At 28.9% G+C, this 17866-nt stretch overlaps 1 protein-coding gene across 1 annotated transcript; it reads right to left on the reverse strand.

Moving 5' to 3' along the window:
* Nucleotides 1-1627: 1627 nt before the first annotated feature.
* LOC113374066 (maltase A1-like) lies at nt 1628-16518 on the reverse strand. Its single transcript, XM_026614321.1, has 11 exons — nt 16304-16518; nt 13223-13402; nt 11508-11668; nt 10924-11049; nt 8996-9240; nt 8131-8329; nt 7362-7469; nt 5197-5344; nt 2986-3181; nt 1885-2028; nt 1628-1814 (listed from the first exon to the last, which is right to left on the reverse strand). The coding sequence occupies exons 2-11, from the start codon at nt 13323-13325 to the stop codon at nt 1739-1741; spliced, it is 1506 nt and encodes a 501-aa protein (XP_026470106.1). The 5' UTR covers nt 13326-13402; nt 16304-16518; the 3' UTR covers nt 1628-1738.
* Between the last annotated feature and the right edge of the window lie 1348 nt (nt 16519-17866).

The following is a 17866-nucleotide window of genomic DNA, read 5'->3' on the forward strand; positions in this document are numbered from 1 at the left end:
TGATTTTTTATTAAGACTGATAATATTTCTATTTCAAAAATAAATATAATTTTTAAGTTACAACCATCTTTAAAAATTAAATTTCAAATATATATATTGGATTTTTTTCTTATGTTATAATTTCTTTTTGAAAGTTCTTATAATTATATTGTGAGAGTCGTAATGGATATAACAGAATAAACTCCCATCGTATAAAAATATATAAATTTTATTCATTATAAAATATTACTGATATCAAAATATATAATATGACAAGTCCAATTGTTTTTTACAATCACTAGCCTGCTTGATTTCCCCACAATATTTAACCATAAGAACAATTCATTTAAATCTTCCAAAATCTGAGAAAAAATATTTTTTTTGTAGTAATTAAATCAAGCCAGCTACATTTTGTTATTAACTTCAAGTTTTGGCCTAATTTTTCCAATGCTCGATGAATAATTAATTAAGTGCACTTACGACTATAAGTTCATAACTGCAAGGCATGCTCTATAATTCTTAAAGTACAGCATCATTTATTATAAAAATCGAACTTAATAAATTTTAATGCCTCTTAGAAAACTCTGAGAATAATTATTTTCCACTCAAATACCATCACGATGACTTAAAGTCACAATGCATACCGAAAGCTCTATTAAGATATAGAGCATTCTCGACGATGAAGACTTAATATTGACATTCTTTCGAGAATCGCCCTTCGTCATATAAATCCGGGCCATTAATGTAATGTAGTTGAAGCAGAAATAAAAGCATGTATTAAATATTATACAGAAATAGCATGAGCAAAATTAAAGATTTTTTATCTTATCAGAACGACCCCACGTACTGACATGAAAGTAAAGCTCAAAATAATGTGTCTCCTGGCACTTCGGCATGCGGCGGCTTCTATAATATGAATGCTTTTCGTGAAATATTTTTGCTAGAAAGCCAATAAAATTTCTTTGAAATATTATAAATATTTTGAAAAGCTCAATGTTTGATAAATATCATTAGTGGGGCATATATTTGCAACCGCTCGCTGTTTTGAAATAAAAATTATAAAACGAATCCATTGTCATATATGATTTCTGAGCTTTTGAACTTGAGATTTTAAATTTGTGATAACAACAAAATGTGATATTTTGTATATTTTGTTAACTCTTATGAATTTTAATATTTACAGATATTTTTGGATAGTTTCTATTTTTTTAATAGTTTCTATTCTGATTTTTTAATATAATCCATTTATATTATATTAAAATAATATATTTTATATTATTTATTAATCAATATATTTTATAACAATAACATTGTTGCTTAATTTCAAACAAGGACATGTTCTTGGAAACAAATAATATATTTTATTATTTTTTATTTTGGATTTTTAGTCAAAGAACAGCACAATATACTTAAACGAATATACATAAAAATACTACTAATTAAAATTTGTAGAATGTATGTTCTGAAGAATATATTTTTTTGTATCCTATAATATTGATATTATTATAATACATTTTGTTATTTATTTTAATTTTCCATAACAGATATGCTTTAACAAAAACATTTATACATTAATAATTTACTGGATAATTACAATTTTAGTTAATGCTGCAGACTCTATACACCGAATACTATTATTGGGCAATTATTGCTGATGTTTTGTTGAATTGGTTTTCAATAATTTGTGATATGCAGTGCATCAATTAGTTTGCATTATTATATGCTTTCAGCAACGTTTAATTTAAACCGTTATTAGCAATTAGTAAATTGGCCAATCTTCTAAAACAAGCGCTTCATAGCTACTCAGTGCAACATCTTCGGTCATAACAGTATCACTAAAAATATAAAAAAAATTATTATTATATTAAATATTTTATAAAAATGTTATTTATATCATATACTAACCCAATATTTCGTTCTGAATTGATGCTGCTCAATTTAACTTTGCTTCGTTCTGATAGATTGGCGAAATATGATCTTAATGGAACATTCTCTGGTTTTGGTCCAAAGTTGAGAACGACTACTATACTATTGTATCCGTAGAGATTTCTAATATATTGTAAATTTTTTATTAAAACAAATTTCATCATATTAAAAACTATATACATATAAAGAAAAATAAAAAAACAGTGGTTTAATTCAAATAATTTAACTAGCATTTTAAAAGCTCCTGGCTTACAGAATAAAAAACAGCTTCAACGCAATTTTATCATTGATTCTAAACTAAATTTTTAGTTTCAACTCGTATTCGTGCACATACTTTTAATTAGTGGCATTTAATTTATTTTACTCTGGTACAATAGTTATATAACTGCTTTCAACTACAGTTGGTTTTTTGCATTTATTTTCTATTATTAGTTAACATAAAATTCTGAGTAGCAGTCAAATCTGATGTTAATATTAGAACCAACAATCCTCGGGTTATTGGCAAGATTTGGCTAAATATCTAAAAAAAATTTGTTGGCTATATGATCTGAATTACAGGAATAAGATTGTAAAAATACTGTCAATAGCAATTTAACACGTCAAAGAAACATCTTTGCAATTCAGCATCCCGATTGTGTTTTTTAATTAAGCATGTCGTATTTCTCTATAGTATGAATATATCATTTTTTAATAATATTATATTTTTAAAAGTTGATAATTTTGATAATTTTTCTATCAAGAGCGAAAGAATTTTCATTTTTGATCATTCTGTAATATAGTAGAGGTTACTACTAGAATCTATGTCATAAAAATATGTAAAAAAAATCTTTAAAAAAATCTATGTCATAATATTTTGGGCAATCTAACTCAAATATAGCTAGCCTTAAAAATATATTTAATGTTTAGTTAGTGAAACAATTTATGTCATTACTTCAAAGACCATCATAATGAAGTTAAATTCTCATCATTTGTACCACTCGCTGCTCGCCTTTCGTTTACAAACTACTCGAGATAATTTGGTAAATTAAAGCAAAGCTCTATAATATTTAAATGAGTCCATTTACTCCAAACAATGCCCACCTTGTAAATGCAAGCACGTTCTCATTGAGTACTTTTAAGTCATAAGATCCATATTTAACGACTTCTAGTTGTCTGAGAGGAGACAGCGCCTTGTACACCTTGTAATGACTTTTAACGCTCGCCTTTTGTTTCTCTAAATTGTTGTCTTTGTAGTCCGGGGCCAAAGGCAACCATGTGTTCTCGCTTGTAGAGAAACCTATTAAATGGAATATTTATGTTAGTACATCGATATGTCCCGAGAGAAAGATTCTGTTGAGGCATATTTATGGTCGGGGATAAATGGATAGGTATCGACGTGGAAAATAATTAATTATTATTTCTGTAAATAATTATTTGCACTTCAAGTCTTTTTGTGATAAACCAGTATTCAATGTTTTTTTTTAATTCTTCAATAGTGATACACTGCAATTTATTTCATTATAGGACAGAGTGGGGCTTTGAGTAAGGTGACCATATTTTTTTGCATGAAATCCGGGACGGGTTATAATGTGTGTGAGAGCGAGCGAGGAGGGGGTTGGTGAGGTAAAAATTTATATGCACATTTTTTCGGTTCAAATTTTCTAGTTGAAATATATTTAAAAAAAGATTGGCAATCAAAACATTTTTAAAAATCCGGGACAACCCGGGTCAAAAAAACCAATCCGAGACGTATGGTCAACTTATTTAAATGTCCACCACCGATATCAAAAAAGGCGAAAAGTTTAATAATTTATTAACAAGAATATTTAAAAGTAGAGGACTAAATATGTATAACTAGCCATCATCTTGATCAACCCCAAAAAAGATTTCTTTTCGTTAGTTTTTTTCTGGTTGTGAGCTTTATTGTTTGAGAGATTTTAATATAATTTTTAAGTATAACGTTAATTATTTTTTTAACATGCATTGTACTTTAAAGTTAGATTAAATAGTTTTTTATATAACCTCTATAGAAGCTCACACGTGGGTGGTGTAAAAATGATCAAGTAAATTTTTATCCAGACAAAGATGTAAACAATAAAAGTAAGCAAAAATGTAACTTTCAAGAAAAAACAACATTTTACATAAAATGTCTTAAATCAATAATGATTATATCTGAATATATCTGATAAAATACCAGATCAAGGTTATTTACAGTGTAATCTTTGCTGAAAATATTCCAATAAAATTTATATTTTCAATTGATTAAAACCAAAACCAAATCTGCTGATGAATATATCTGATAAAATACCAGATCAAGGTTATTTACAGTGTAATCTTTGCTAAAAATATGCCAATAAAATTTATAATTTTAATTCATTAAAACCAAAACCAAATCTGCTAATGAATATATCTGATAAAATACCAAATTAAGGTTATATACAGTGTAATCTTTGCTGAAAATATTCCAATAAAATTTATATTTTTAATTGATTAAATAATGTAGCTATTATTTCGTAAAAGGCATATAAAAATAGCTATTATTTCGTAAAATGCATTTAAAAATAAAAAATAAGGCAGTTAATCTTGCAGATGAAAAACTAGAAAAAAAATGCATTTTTACAATGACGGATTAGACAGGAGATTTACTGAACATAGTTCGATATTTGTTTGTTTGATACGTGTTATAAATTATGATGTAGGTCATTTGATTGAGACGGTATAATTACATAAAAATGGTGCCCCATCCTATTCTATCTATATCTACTAAGCTTAATGAAAGTTTAAATATTTAATTTAGATTAAATAAACACTTTTAATTATATAGTTGAGCAAGAAAGCTATTTACGGTTATATTAAATAAGTTAAATTAATAAGATAATATTTTTTTTAAATTGTTCTATTATTGTAACATTAAAAGGTTGAATAGCAAGATTTTGATCTTATTTTATGTGCTTACTTTGTAAATAAAACTATTTAATAAAAACAATCAGTGAAATCAATCAAAAGTTAACATGCAAAACCACTAATATTTCTATTTGGAACCTACGTGCTCCTAGAGATTTGTTTTACCATTTATATCTTTAACGCTCGCTCAGCATTCAAGTGTGAATTCACACCAGAACAATCAGCACTATAAAATCAACAAAAGCAACAAAAATCAATACATTTCCACGCCCTATAATAAATCGCTTCACGTCTATAGCAGCCGAGCACTTCTTCTAAATCTAATTCTAGCAATTCTGGAGCGATCTCAAAATCGAATTTCTTATTATTTTCAAGTGTTTGACATGAGAATATTATTAAGTCCTCTACCCGAACTGACAGTCGCGTCCCACTGCATCGGCGTTCTTGCGGGATCTCGCGATTTCTCGAGATAATGATCTTTGCCCGCATTGCACGCTTGCGGATCTTTGGTTTGTTCCCATGTCAGGAAGACGTCTGTCAAACCCAGCTCTTCCCCCTGCAGACGAAAAATTTACATTTATACATATGTAAAACAAATTTAAATCGATATTTAGGAAAAATGATAAAAGAAGCTGGTTTCTTCTACTACACTCCGTTTAAAGATAAACTCATTTGATATGGTATTTCTGATTTGATCTGTTGCAACTCTTTAATTAATTTCAACTAATTATGAAGTTGAAATATATAGTAATAATTAAAGAAGTATGTAGATTGATAAACGGTGATTTTAAAAATCCATAAAAATTTCAAGAACTACCACAAAAATCAAATGATTGAAGTAATAAAAATATCGGTGATAAAAATAGGATCAATGATAGAAATAATGGTGATAATAATACGAAGCCGTGCGTCAATCCCAGCTTTAGCCCTTGCAAAAAGTTTTATATTAATGGAAATATGACATAAATTTCAATCAATTTTTAGAAAAAATAAAAGAGTTAACTGATTTCTTCATTACTCTAATTGAAAATAAATACCATTTGACGTGGTGTTTCTTATTTGAATCTGCTTTGTTTCAGATTGATTGTGCAGTTAAATTATCTAATTAAGTATTTAGAGCGACATACGATGATGGTAATTAATTCTATAATTTTTTTATAAGAAAGTACCACTAGTATCAAATGATTGAAAGAAATTGTACTAAAATTAGATAAAAATTGCATCAATAATAGAATTTATGGCAATAATAATACAAAGACGTTCTTCAAACCCTGCTCTAACCCCTGAAAAAATTGACATTTATAGAAATGTAAAAAAAAAATAATCAATATTTTGAAAAAGAAGAGGAAGCTATTTTATTCTTTGCTGTGTTTTAATCTGTACCTACTCATTTTTTCCTGGTATTTTTTATTCGAATCTAGATGTAAAATCTAGTGGTTGGGTGTATAAACAAGGTAGATTGATGGTGTAGTTATAAAATTCAAAAATTCTATGGAAGTACATACCATGATATTAATGAAACCATAAGAAAAAATTAAGAAGATTCAGAAAAGTTATCAAAATAAAAAGTAATATGAAGATATAAATAGTATAAGCACGATAAATGATGAATATAACAAACAAAAAATGAAAAATCTTGATAGAAAAGATGATCCTTGATACTGTTTCTATATTTTTAGGACTAATTTTTATTAAGCATAACACGTAAGGGTGTATTTTAGTGTATAGAAGCATGAATTTTAGGTCATTTTTAAATCATTGTAAAAAAGAGAAAATAAATTTTTTGACCATGATTTTTTCTATAATTTATTTATCAATGTTACAAGAGTAAAAATAAAAAGTTGATAATTTTGAAAATTAACAGTTGTTGAAGTAGGGGATCCAAAAAAATTGATACATGATTATACCCAAGATTTTTTAGTAATCAAAAATGAAAAAAAAAAGATTATTGATCTAGAATCATTTCATAATGAAACATACTAGGTTTAAAATTGTTTTTTTCAAGATGGTGACTGTTTGAGAATAAAGGATTCTTCTTATTCCATTTTTCTTACTACTTTTTGATTTTTTTTAAATATTAAAAATTGAAATTTAGGGATGGGTCTGCAGTATACCAAAGGGAAATCTTTAGAAAAGATTCTCTAAAAATTTTAAGTAAATCGGTTTAGTAGAACTCAAGAAATCTTGGGCATCGTATTAAAAAAGTTAGTATTGAGAAAAACGCGTTTAAAATTTTGCAAAGGGAAGGAAACAGAAGAAGATTATCATGACCAAACGGCTGTATTTCCAAAAATTCTCAGAATTTTAAAAATCCTCGGGATGCTATTCTTGAATGGTTAAACTTTAAAAATATGAAACAAAAGAAAAAACGATTTTTTTAATTTCTACACTACCTCCTTAAATTTTCTTTTTTATGATTATACATACACAAAGCTTGATGCTAATTTTATTAAAGCTTCACTACTATTGAAAATTTATTTTGTTTACTAATTAAAAAAATCATAAACTCAAATTTTAACAATTCAAGTTTATGGTAAAAAAGGCATTTATATCTTTCTACAATAAATTTTTACCTGATAAGTCACCGAAGCTCCGGGAAGTAATTTTAACATCATATTAATTCCATCTAATCTTTCTTCTCCCAAGCGTGACGCTAGACGTTTCTGATCGTGGTTTCCCAGCTGAAATTAAAATAATATATTATACTTTATATTTTTGTACTTTAAATATATTATTAAATAATTTCTCCATCTTTTCAAATCGCTAACGTTGTGGTAAAAGTGTTGATTCAAATTTGGTTTTTAATTTCATTGTCATCAGTATGATTAGACAAACATAAAACTGAGTACTCAAAATCAGATGGATTAAGATAATACTATAAAATAAAATTTACTAGTATTGAGAGCTTAAGATTGTGGGAGTTGATGCACTATAATATAGTATTATAATAATTTGAGATATAATCTATCAGAAATTACTCGTAAATGATATAGTAATCTGCTGAAAGCTCAAATGCTTTGACATTCAAAACCGTTGGCTCGGGGCCATATCAAGTTAATCCTGATTGTCTGTATTTGACAGTTTTCCAAATTATCTACTAATTTGAAAGTTTTGTTCGGGTAGGCCCAATCTATCGCTACAAATTAGTACTCATTGGCAAGTACTGTGATACAATTTTCAAATTTATTATCTATTTTTTATAAATAAAAAATTTTAATTGCAGTAATATTTTTTTTAAACGTATAAAAAACTAAAAGTATAATTTCAATATATCTATATTTCATTTTCCAAGTTACTTCAAAATTGCGTTTTTTTTTAGTTCAGAACAGATTTTCTACTTACTACCCAGTTCGAAGTTTTTCCTGAAGGAAGATTATCCAGCCATTTGTCAATGCTTGTCTTAAAATCCCTGGCATTAGATTCCAATTTTAGATCGCTGATCAGGAAGAAATTGAAAGGTATATGTGCTCCAATTTGAGATCCATTACCAAAGTACTCCATAGTATGATCTACGTCTGTATAAGCTTCCGTCATCATTACTCTGGAATAAAAATTTAATTGATTTTTATCAAACGACCATTTAGATTAATATTGCAGTATTTAGTTAGCTACAATACAACAAATAAACTGTAATGTTGGCAGAATGTTTCTTCTTAACGCATATCACAGAAGACCTAGTTTCAGTAATCAATTGATTGAAATGGATCATCTGGACCCCAGCTCGACTTCTACTTTGCTCGATCTTAATTATACTTGTATTAACTTGGAGTTGTTTCTTAAGGAGTATATAATCTAAAATTAGTTCCATATTATTCTGAGTTACGTTGGCGTCAAACCTTTCATAAACATGCATCATGATTACGATCACCTCTCGGGCACTTTATGAGCTTTGTTGTGAAATGTAATGTAAGTTTTACTATTGAGTTATTTCCGACGCTATTGTTTGACGTAACGGTTAGAACAATATATAAAGAAATATTATACTCTTGAGAATAATTTATATATGTACTTCATGATATAACTGAATTTGAAGAAAAATATCAAGAATATCATATCCAAAAATCTCTCATTTTTCCCCTTGACCCTTTCTCATTCAAACCACCTCAATTTGCACCTCATTACTCCAGCTCATGTAATAACCAGCTATTTGATCCTCACAAACGTCCGCGAAATTCGCGGTTGACACTATCCTGATCTAGGTATTTACCTCGTGTCACCTCCATGTTCCTTCTGATGTTGATCCAGTACTTCTCGCCACTCGTAAACCATTGTGTATGTCATCGGATGGTCTTTGGTCTGGGTCTTAAGGGTGTATCCGTAATCAAGGGGATCTTGACCCACCACAGGTTCATCCACAAATTCCCCATTACTGTCTTGCCCTTCCACCAGGTGGGGGATGGCATCGACTCGGAAACCATCTACACCTTTGTCGAGCCAAAATCGGAGAACATCCTAATTAGGAACAGATGTAATAGAATTAGAATTAGATAAATATCAAAAGAATTATGTGAATAGTTAGAGAATGATGCAATTTTTAGAGTAATATTCCAGTGATTAAGGCATATTTCATATTAACTTCCCGTAGGGCAAGTTATAGTAATCGCAAAAAAATCGAAAATGAAAATTTTTATATATCTTTTTGTTTCAGAGGTTTCTGAATATTTTGGCATACTTTAGAAAAAATGGATGTATGTGTGTGTGTATGTGTGTATGCGTGTATGTATGTGTGTGCGGATACAAATTTTCGTCGACGATTTCGGGAACACGGATCAACCGATTTGAATAATTCAATAAACATTCGATTCGTATTGACAAGAATACGTGTTGATTAGATTTTGGCGAAGGCAGGTCTAGCCGTTCCGAAGATACGGTGCAAAAAGTGCCAAAAACGGTAACTCAGTTTTTAAGAGAACGGAGCGTCCGAGTTGAATAATTCATAAAACATTTTATTTCTATTGACTAAATGAAGAACTGTTCAAATTTTTGGAAAGGCAGATCCAGCTACTTTGGAGATATGGAAGAAAAAGTAAAAAAAATGAGCCATTTGGCGGTCAAAAATGAACATTAGACATATGCACATCAAATTATCAGATATTTTATAGAATTTTTAACAATAAGTATAAATTTTGTTTACATTCCTATGGGTTCCGTACCAAAATTCATGCGAGTTGCAGTACGATTGCTCTGAAAAAAAGTTCAAAATTTCCAAAATATTTCAAAATAAATGGTGGTTCGAAATCCTATTAAAAGTTTCAAATCATTGATCAACTTTTATTGATTATTATTGATGATTATTATTATTATATATATGATTGATTATTATTATTGATTATTTTAATTACTCGAATTTTAAATTGCGGTACGGGAAGTTCCAGCAATTTGCCTTAAGGCACGATGCCCTAATTGCTTTAAGACAGAATTCCACTCACAGCTAGTTTCTCTAAATTTTATTGATGTATCTATGAACCTTAATTTATTAAAAATGTATAAATTTACGTTGGAAAATGAAAAATCATCAAAATGAAATGATCAGTTAATATTGAATCAGTTATTTATGCATATTTGCTACTAATATTCTACTAATAATAATTTTGCCTTATATGAGAAAAGTGAATTATAAATTTATAACAATAGAAACAATCTTTTAAATTGGTACTTTTCAAAAATTTTCATGTGCATTTAATATTTTACTACGATGGGCATTATCTTTTCAAGGAAACTATAAAACGCCAACTAGCATTCAAATTCAATATTTTATCATCGGGATTTTACTACCATATCTTCCACTTTTATTTAAAATCTCTATTTTTAATGATAACAAAAATACTTGTCTGCTTTTACGACACTGTTATTTTATAGAATATAGCATATTCCGGTCGCAATAACTGGAAATGGAAAGAATGAAAATTTCATATGGAAAAGTTTTCTAGAAAAGCGGAACTTGTGTTTCAAATGTATTATGGTAAATATAGGTCATGTTTGGTTGACATCTGCGGAGTATTATATTTTTAAAAAATACTCGGCCAATTTTATGCTAATAATATTTATTTGGGAACAAATAATATGCATTTTTTGATTGGCTATTATTAAAATACTAGTTCTTTTACTGACTAATTAATGTTGAAATATTTTTACCTTCATTTGGTTTCTGAGTTTTTCACTTCGGTAATTAAAGTCAGGCTGCTGTTTAGTAAATTGATGTAAATAATATTCCTGTCTTACTGGATGATACGTCCATGCTGATCCATAAAAAACACTGACCTGGAAATTGATTCAAATTTATCATAATCTTATAATAAAAGAATTATTCTGCATAAAAGATTATACATTGAAACTCTTATAAGAAATATACACATGTGATAAAATAATTATTATTATTAAAATATAGTACAAAAATTTTTTTTTTGTTGCCACTTTTAAGAAACCCTACATTATGATAATTAAATAGATCCATTGTAAGCATTTTTTTTATAGTGATAATTTAAATTATGCATTAATTATAAATGATCCATTTAATTGTGGCTAAATAAACCTATTTTTCTGTCAATTTACATTTTTCAAATTTTTAGTATCATCAACTTCTAATTAAATTCACAATACAAAGGTCGTCCCGTCCTGAAGTGATAATAACACATTGAAATGCGCATACCCATGACATCAAATAATTCGAATGACAGAATTAATCTACATATCGACTGATGCTAATATCTTAATCTCACCCAATTAGTGGGTGGCAAATTGCGTCCTCCATCCGGATTGGGTTTTCCGGGGTGCCAAATGTAGTAATCATCATAATCCGGATCGCGCTCGGCGGATTTTTTGAACCACTCGCATTCATCACTCGAATGGTTTGGGACGAAGTCCAAAATTAATTTTAATCCTGGAATAAATAATTATATATATATATATATATACATATATATTAGGATGATCCTTAATATGAATATTTTCGAAATTCATTGCTCCCAGGAGCTCAAATGATTCCAATTTCTTAATAAAGAATTATATGAAAGTTTTAGCTCTTAATATTAACTTTGACATAGTCCGCACTCTAACCAAAGTTTCAATTAATTATTTATTTTTTATTACACTGATAATGTTAACCATAGTCTCAAAATATTCCTAAATATTATTAAATAATTAGTGTATACATAGAAGCTCATATTTCACAATCTTTCTAATAATATTCTTCCTACGAATTTCTAATAATATTCTTCCTACTCATAATACTTCTGATGCACATGTAATACCACTTTTATATTATTCATTTTATATTTTTTTTATTCTAAATTTTGTTTTACTTGTTCATTTGCTAATGAATATCATGTTCTTGAAGATAACCTCAAGATATTATAGAACATAACTATAATAGTTAAGAAATGTTATAAAATAAATAACATAAGTTGAAACAGCATTTTGTTTTTCTTTGCTATTGGATTTCTTGTTTAAAGCTCAATATTAATACATCACAAATCCAGTATTGCCAATTAAATTATATATATATATATATATATATATATATATATATATATATATGAGTGAGTTCTTGAGGACGAGACGATACATCAAACAAAGAAAAGGCAAAGATTTATAAAATAATCTTTAATTCCAAACGTTTCGGCATTCAATTTAATGTCATCATCAGTTGTATAAAGTGCAAAAGCTACAAATTTGTCTTTTGTAGAAAAGTCTATCTTCTCAAAAAATGGATTAAAGTTATCACACTTATTGTTACCAATAAATCTGCAAATACTGACAGATTTAGTGTTATGGTCTACGTCCAATGATATACTTTATTTATATTATTATTAATGTTCTCGTATTCTTGTTCCCAAAATTATTTATATCTACCGATGTCGACATAAAATTGTGTATGGAAACGTATGGAGAAATCAAGAATCTTCAATTTTATCTTCTGCTCTATTTCATGTCATGAATTCCAAGATTTTATTATTATATTTTATCATTAAAACTCTCTATTTATATTTATGATCATATTTATGTGGTTAAGGTCGCAAATAGCTAATTTGTAATAATAGTAGTCAATGAACCAGAAATTTAGTTAAAATGACCAGTAATTTATTTTAAATTACTTCCCATTACAAATCAAGACGTTGTTCTCATTGTATTATTAAACTAAATTAAATATTCAAAAGCAACTTGAAGGGCAAAATATTCACTTAATTCATATTTTTCAATTTGATATGTTTAATTTTAGTGCAGATTTATTGCTTAACTAATTATAACGATATTATGTCCAACCAAGATTGTGTATTTTTTCACATATATTATCAATGCTTTTTTGGTGTAGATAATATCATTGCAAAATAATACCATTATCACAGTTCGCCCAAACATCACCTACCTCGCGTCTTTATATTACACATCGTGAATTCAAGAGATACTTATCCCCAAAAAGAAAAATACTTTATACCTAGGGATTTGGCTTTCGCTATTAATTCCTCTAAATCCTTCATAGTCCCGTACTCCGGCTGAATGTCGTAGAAGTTTGAAATGTCGTATCCGAAATCCACCATGGGTGACGTGAAAATGGGTGAGAGCCATGTCGCCTGGATTCCTATGTCAACCAAATGATCCAGCCGAGATATTATTCCTGAAAACATTACCCTGAATTAATGACACTTTTAGTTTTCTGACATTCGTGATTTGCATTGGAATTGACAATTTCACATTCCACGCTAGAGTAGCTAGAGTAGATAATTTTATTCCATGCTAGAGTTGCTGGCTAATTTGCTGCAACTTTCTCAATTAGTAAGAAATTCATCCATTCATTTCTTTCTAAGAAATATGAAGTTAATGTCTGTGAGTTAATAAAAAATTATAGAAAGCAAAAATTTGTTGTAATGGAATAAACTTTAAAATACACTGTCGATAATCTTTTTCATAAGTAATTTTTTTTCGAAATTTTATTCAGAGTTTCAAATCCTTCTAAATATTTTTTTAAATTTTTTTTCAATAGCAATCGGAACATTAGCTAACTTCTATGGGCAACATTATTAATTTACATCAATAAAATATAATTATAAATAGTAGTTACACAAGTGGGTATGTACTATTTGATGCAATTTTACTAGATCAAGTTAATTGGCCATAATTTTTTAGTCTTCTCGATTATCGTATGAAGCACCGGTGCAACGGGTGCATTAGGATGATTTTCTAAATACACCAAAAATTGGAAACTATATGTATGTATGACTGTGTTTCAATATGTGTGATTGATATATGAGCCAAAATTTAACATTGCGTCAACAATTTGTGGAAAACTGCTACAAAAGCCTTGAAAAGGCCTCAAATGGCAACTCAACGTGACGATCTGCCCATCCTTTTTTTATAATTTGCAGATAAGTGAAATGTTTTTTGTCGATTCTTTCACTAAAAATTTTGAAACAATTAGTAGGTATATAGGTAGGGAATATGTGCTGCTTAGTTTTTACTTGAAGATCTGAACAACCAATATAAATATATATATATATATATATATATATATATATATATATTAGGGTGGTCTTTAAAACAGTCATTTTTGAATTTTCTTGCTCCCAGGGGCTCAAATGGTTCCAAATTGATGAAAAACAATTCTATGAAAGTTTTAGCTCTCAATATTAACGTTTAGATAGAGCGCAATACAATCAAAGTTTGTATGGAAAGAGCATGAAAAAAATTTTGAAAATTTAAAAAAATTTTTTTAGGTATAACTTAGCGACAAATGAATGAGTTTTATTCCATACAAAACTTTGATTGAATCGCGCTCTATCTAAACGTTAATATTAAGAGCTAAACTTTCAGAGAATTGTTTTTTATCTATTTGGAACCTTTTGAGCCCCTGGGAGCAGGGAAATTCGAAAATGACCATTTTAAGGACCACCCTAATGTATATACACATATATATATATATATATATATATATATGTAGCGGGTTGCCAACACGCATAGCGGCTTGTCAACACGCATCACATGTCTCTGGACAGATTGGCCCATATAGTGACAGCACTGAGAAAAACAAAAGGAAATTCAAGTGTCAGATCGGACACGGCTTTTGTTTCTCCCTAGTCGAACTTGCCAAAATGTATAATGTTCAAAACCTTTCTTTTTCTATTATAAATAAGAAAATACCAATCACATTTTATTAACGATAAATATGACAACACATAGTGTCGTGGATATTAATCATACATAAAATAAACCAAATATAAATAATATTTTATGAAATTTATTATGACTACAATTGGTATTAATATGGACTAAGCCTCCATATTTTGGTGACCCCGAGAGTGAACTAGTAACACACATACAAGAAGGTAAGAAGATCAAGACATATTTTGAAGTAGCACAAAAAAAAAAATAAATTGAAGTCTCAAGAATTACTAAGAAAAGAATTTTTAAAAATATAAATAATTATTATAAATGGCTCACAACCGCCATAACTAGAAGAACATTCTAATCCTACAACTGAGACTCCGACCACGCACTTCAAGATCAACAATAACACGTGCTCAATAAATCACTTATTATCATGGTAAATAAGTCGATAATAAGCACCATGGCAACAGACAGGGAGCAAACAATTTGGCAACCGCCACATACACTCAACCGCTAACTCACCAGCGAAGGGCCACATACACTCAACCGCTAACTCACCAGCGAAGGGCCACATACAATCAACCGCTAACTCACCAGCGAAGGGCCACATACAATCAACCGCTAACTCACCAGCGAAGGGCCACATACAATCAACCGCTAACTCACCAGCGAAGTGTCAAATATACTCAGCCGCTAACTCACCAGCGAAGGGCCACATCTACTCAACCGCTAACTCACCAGCGAAGGGCCACGTAAGCAATCAACAAACTCAACAAGCCAACACGGCAATTAATCACACAATCTCAACCAAAAGAAATTTACAAGGAAGTTCAAGAATGGCAGTCAGAGATGCGAAACAATCTTTTTCATTAGGGCGGAGTGATGTAGCGGGTTGCCAACACGCATAGCGGCTTGTCAACACGCATCACATGTCTCTGGACAGATTGGCCCATATAGTGACAGCACTGAGAAAAACAAAAGGAAATTCAAGTGTCAGATCGGACACGGCTTTTGTTTCTCCCTAGTCGAACTTGCCAAAATGTATAATGTTCAAAACCTTTCTTTTTCTATTATAAATAAGAAAATACCAATCACATTTTATTAACGATAAATATGACAACACATAGTGTCGTGGATATTAATCATACATAAAATAAACCAAATATAAATAATATTTTATGAAATTTATTATGACTACAATTGGTATTAATATGGACTAAGCCTCCATATATATATATATATATATATCTTCAACCTGATGATGCTTAAAATTTCTGCATAATCTATACAAAACTTTATCTATTGCACTAGGGTTTACAGTGGAATACAACGGTTGGAGTTATGATGTAGTTTCTGGTATATAAATGCGAAAGTTATAATACTCTTCCCAGAAACTAGATTTTGCATAAATTACCTTGCAAATCTCCAATTCCGTCGCCGTCTGAATCTTTATACGATCTAGGGTAAATCTGGTAAAACGAAGCGGTTTCCCACCAGTCTTTCGTATTGGGCCATTTGTTACTACTATCTAATCTTGAATCTATTTTGCGTATTTGATTTCTACCAGGATTTCCATGTAAAGTGCTAGTGGACACAAATTCACAAATTAAACTCACGAAACAAATAACTGTTGTCAGCTTTAATGATGGCATTTTAACAACTGATTTGTTGAATATTGAAACTGATAATGTGCAGGATGTTTTGAGTGTTTATATACGATATGTGATATCATTGTTATATTTCGTTGATTATCGGTTATCTGTTTGTAAATAGAGTCAATTATTTTAATGTATTGTTATTGAAAAATAATATACATAACCGTTATCATCTATTATGATGAATATTAGATAATAGCGACAGGGGTGTATCGTGCCTTGGAGGAGCTCCGTATCAAAATTGTTATGGGAGTTTTCTTAGTAAAAGTAAAGATTTTTTACAAAAAATTAAAGATACAAAAAATTGAAAGATTTTTTATTTATCATCATCTATTTGTGAATTTTCTGAAATTTTTACAAGTGGTTGCAAAATATATATTTGCGCTTCTTGATTTTGTTCTGTAAGTTCACCATAATCGTAACGAAAATTTGAGGTTGGATTTTGCGAATTTGATAAAATTTAGTTCGACAAAAATTTAATGTTTTTAGAAATTTTTACAGAATATATTCTTGCGGTTTTTCGGCAACTATTTAATAAAACATTTATTTCAAAAATCTATAAATTTACAAAGAAATTTTCCCATCTGCACGTGTTCGCATTTAAACTTTTCTAAATCTATATATTTATATTCTCGTGCAAGTATGTACCTACATCGGTTTGAGTACACAGAACCAACGTTTTCTGGTTTGGCTTTGAGAAGAATCTTCTGAACGTGTAGCATATAATTTGTTGAAATAATATTTGCTTTTCTGCACACCGTTGTGATTGTGAAAATAAAATCACAATTCAGAAACGAGTACTGACATTCCTCATGCACGAGTAAGAAAAATTATGAATGTTGGGGAGATGGATCTAATTTCTTATTCTCGTTGATACGACTATTATAAAATCTGTTTAATATTTAATTTCATAAGGCAAAATGTAAGAAAAAGTATGTCATGAAGAAATAATACTTCTAAAGTATGTGAAATTTCAAAATGTTTTCATACATATGATTGCCTATACTAGCATGGTGATCATGAGCGAATTAGGCACTAGACTGATACCTAAATAATTTTTTAAAAAATAGGTATAAAAATGGTTATATTTTTTTATAAATAATCTGAAATTTGAATAAATAATATTAATCAGTTATATATAGAAGTAATTGATAAAAACTATGTAAAGATTAGGCACATCATTGTATCAATTGAGATAGTTTTTAGAGCCATAAAGTCTGTCGAAATTCTGCCTCTACCAACTTTTTATTTTTAAAGAACACAAAATAAATTAATTTTATTTATAATTCAATATTATTAATTTTGAGTAAATCTTCAACAAG

Source organism: Ctenocephalides felis, unplaced genomic scaffold, assembly GCF_003426905.1.
Source record: "Ctenocephalides felis isolate EL2017-DRISC unplaced genomic scaffold, ASM342690v1 CF-g0.4_SCAFFOLD_01604, whole genome shotgun sequence".
NCBI classification, from domain to species: domain Eukaryota; kingdom Metazoa; phylum Arthropoda; class Insecta; order Siphonaptera; family Pulicidae; genus Ctenocephalides; species Ctenocephalides felis.

Coding starts and splice junctions, on each gene's coding strand:
- LOC113374066 (XM_026614321.1), bottom strand. CDS start 13,325: ATGGTGGATTTCGGATACGACATTTCAAACTTCTACGACATTCAGCCG. Junction 9,241..10,923: donor AACTCAGAAACCAAATGAAG/GTAAAAATATTT, acceptor GTTCCTAATTAG/GATGTTCTCCGATTTTGGCT. Junction 3,182..5,196: donor GGACGCGACTGTCAGTTCGG/GTAGAGGACTTA, acceptor TCCATTTAATAG/GTTTCTCTACAAGCGAGAAC.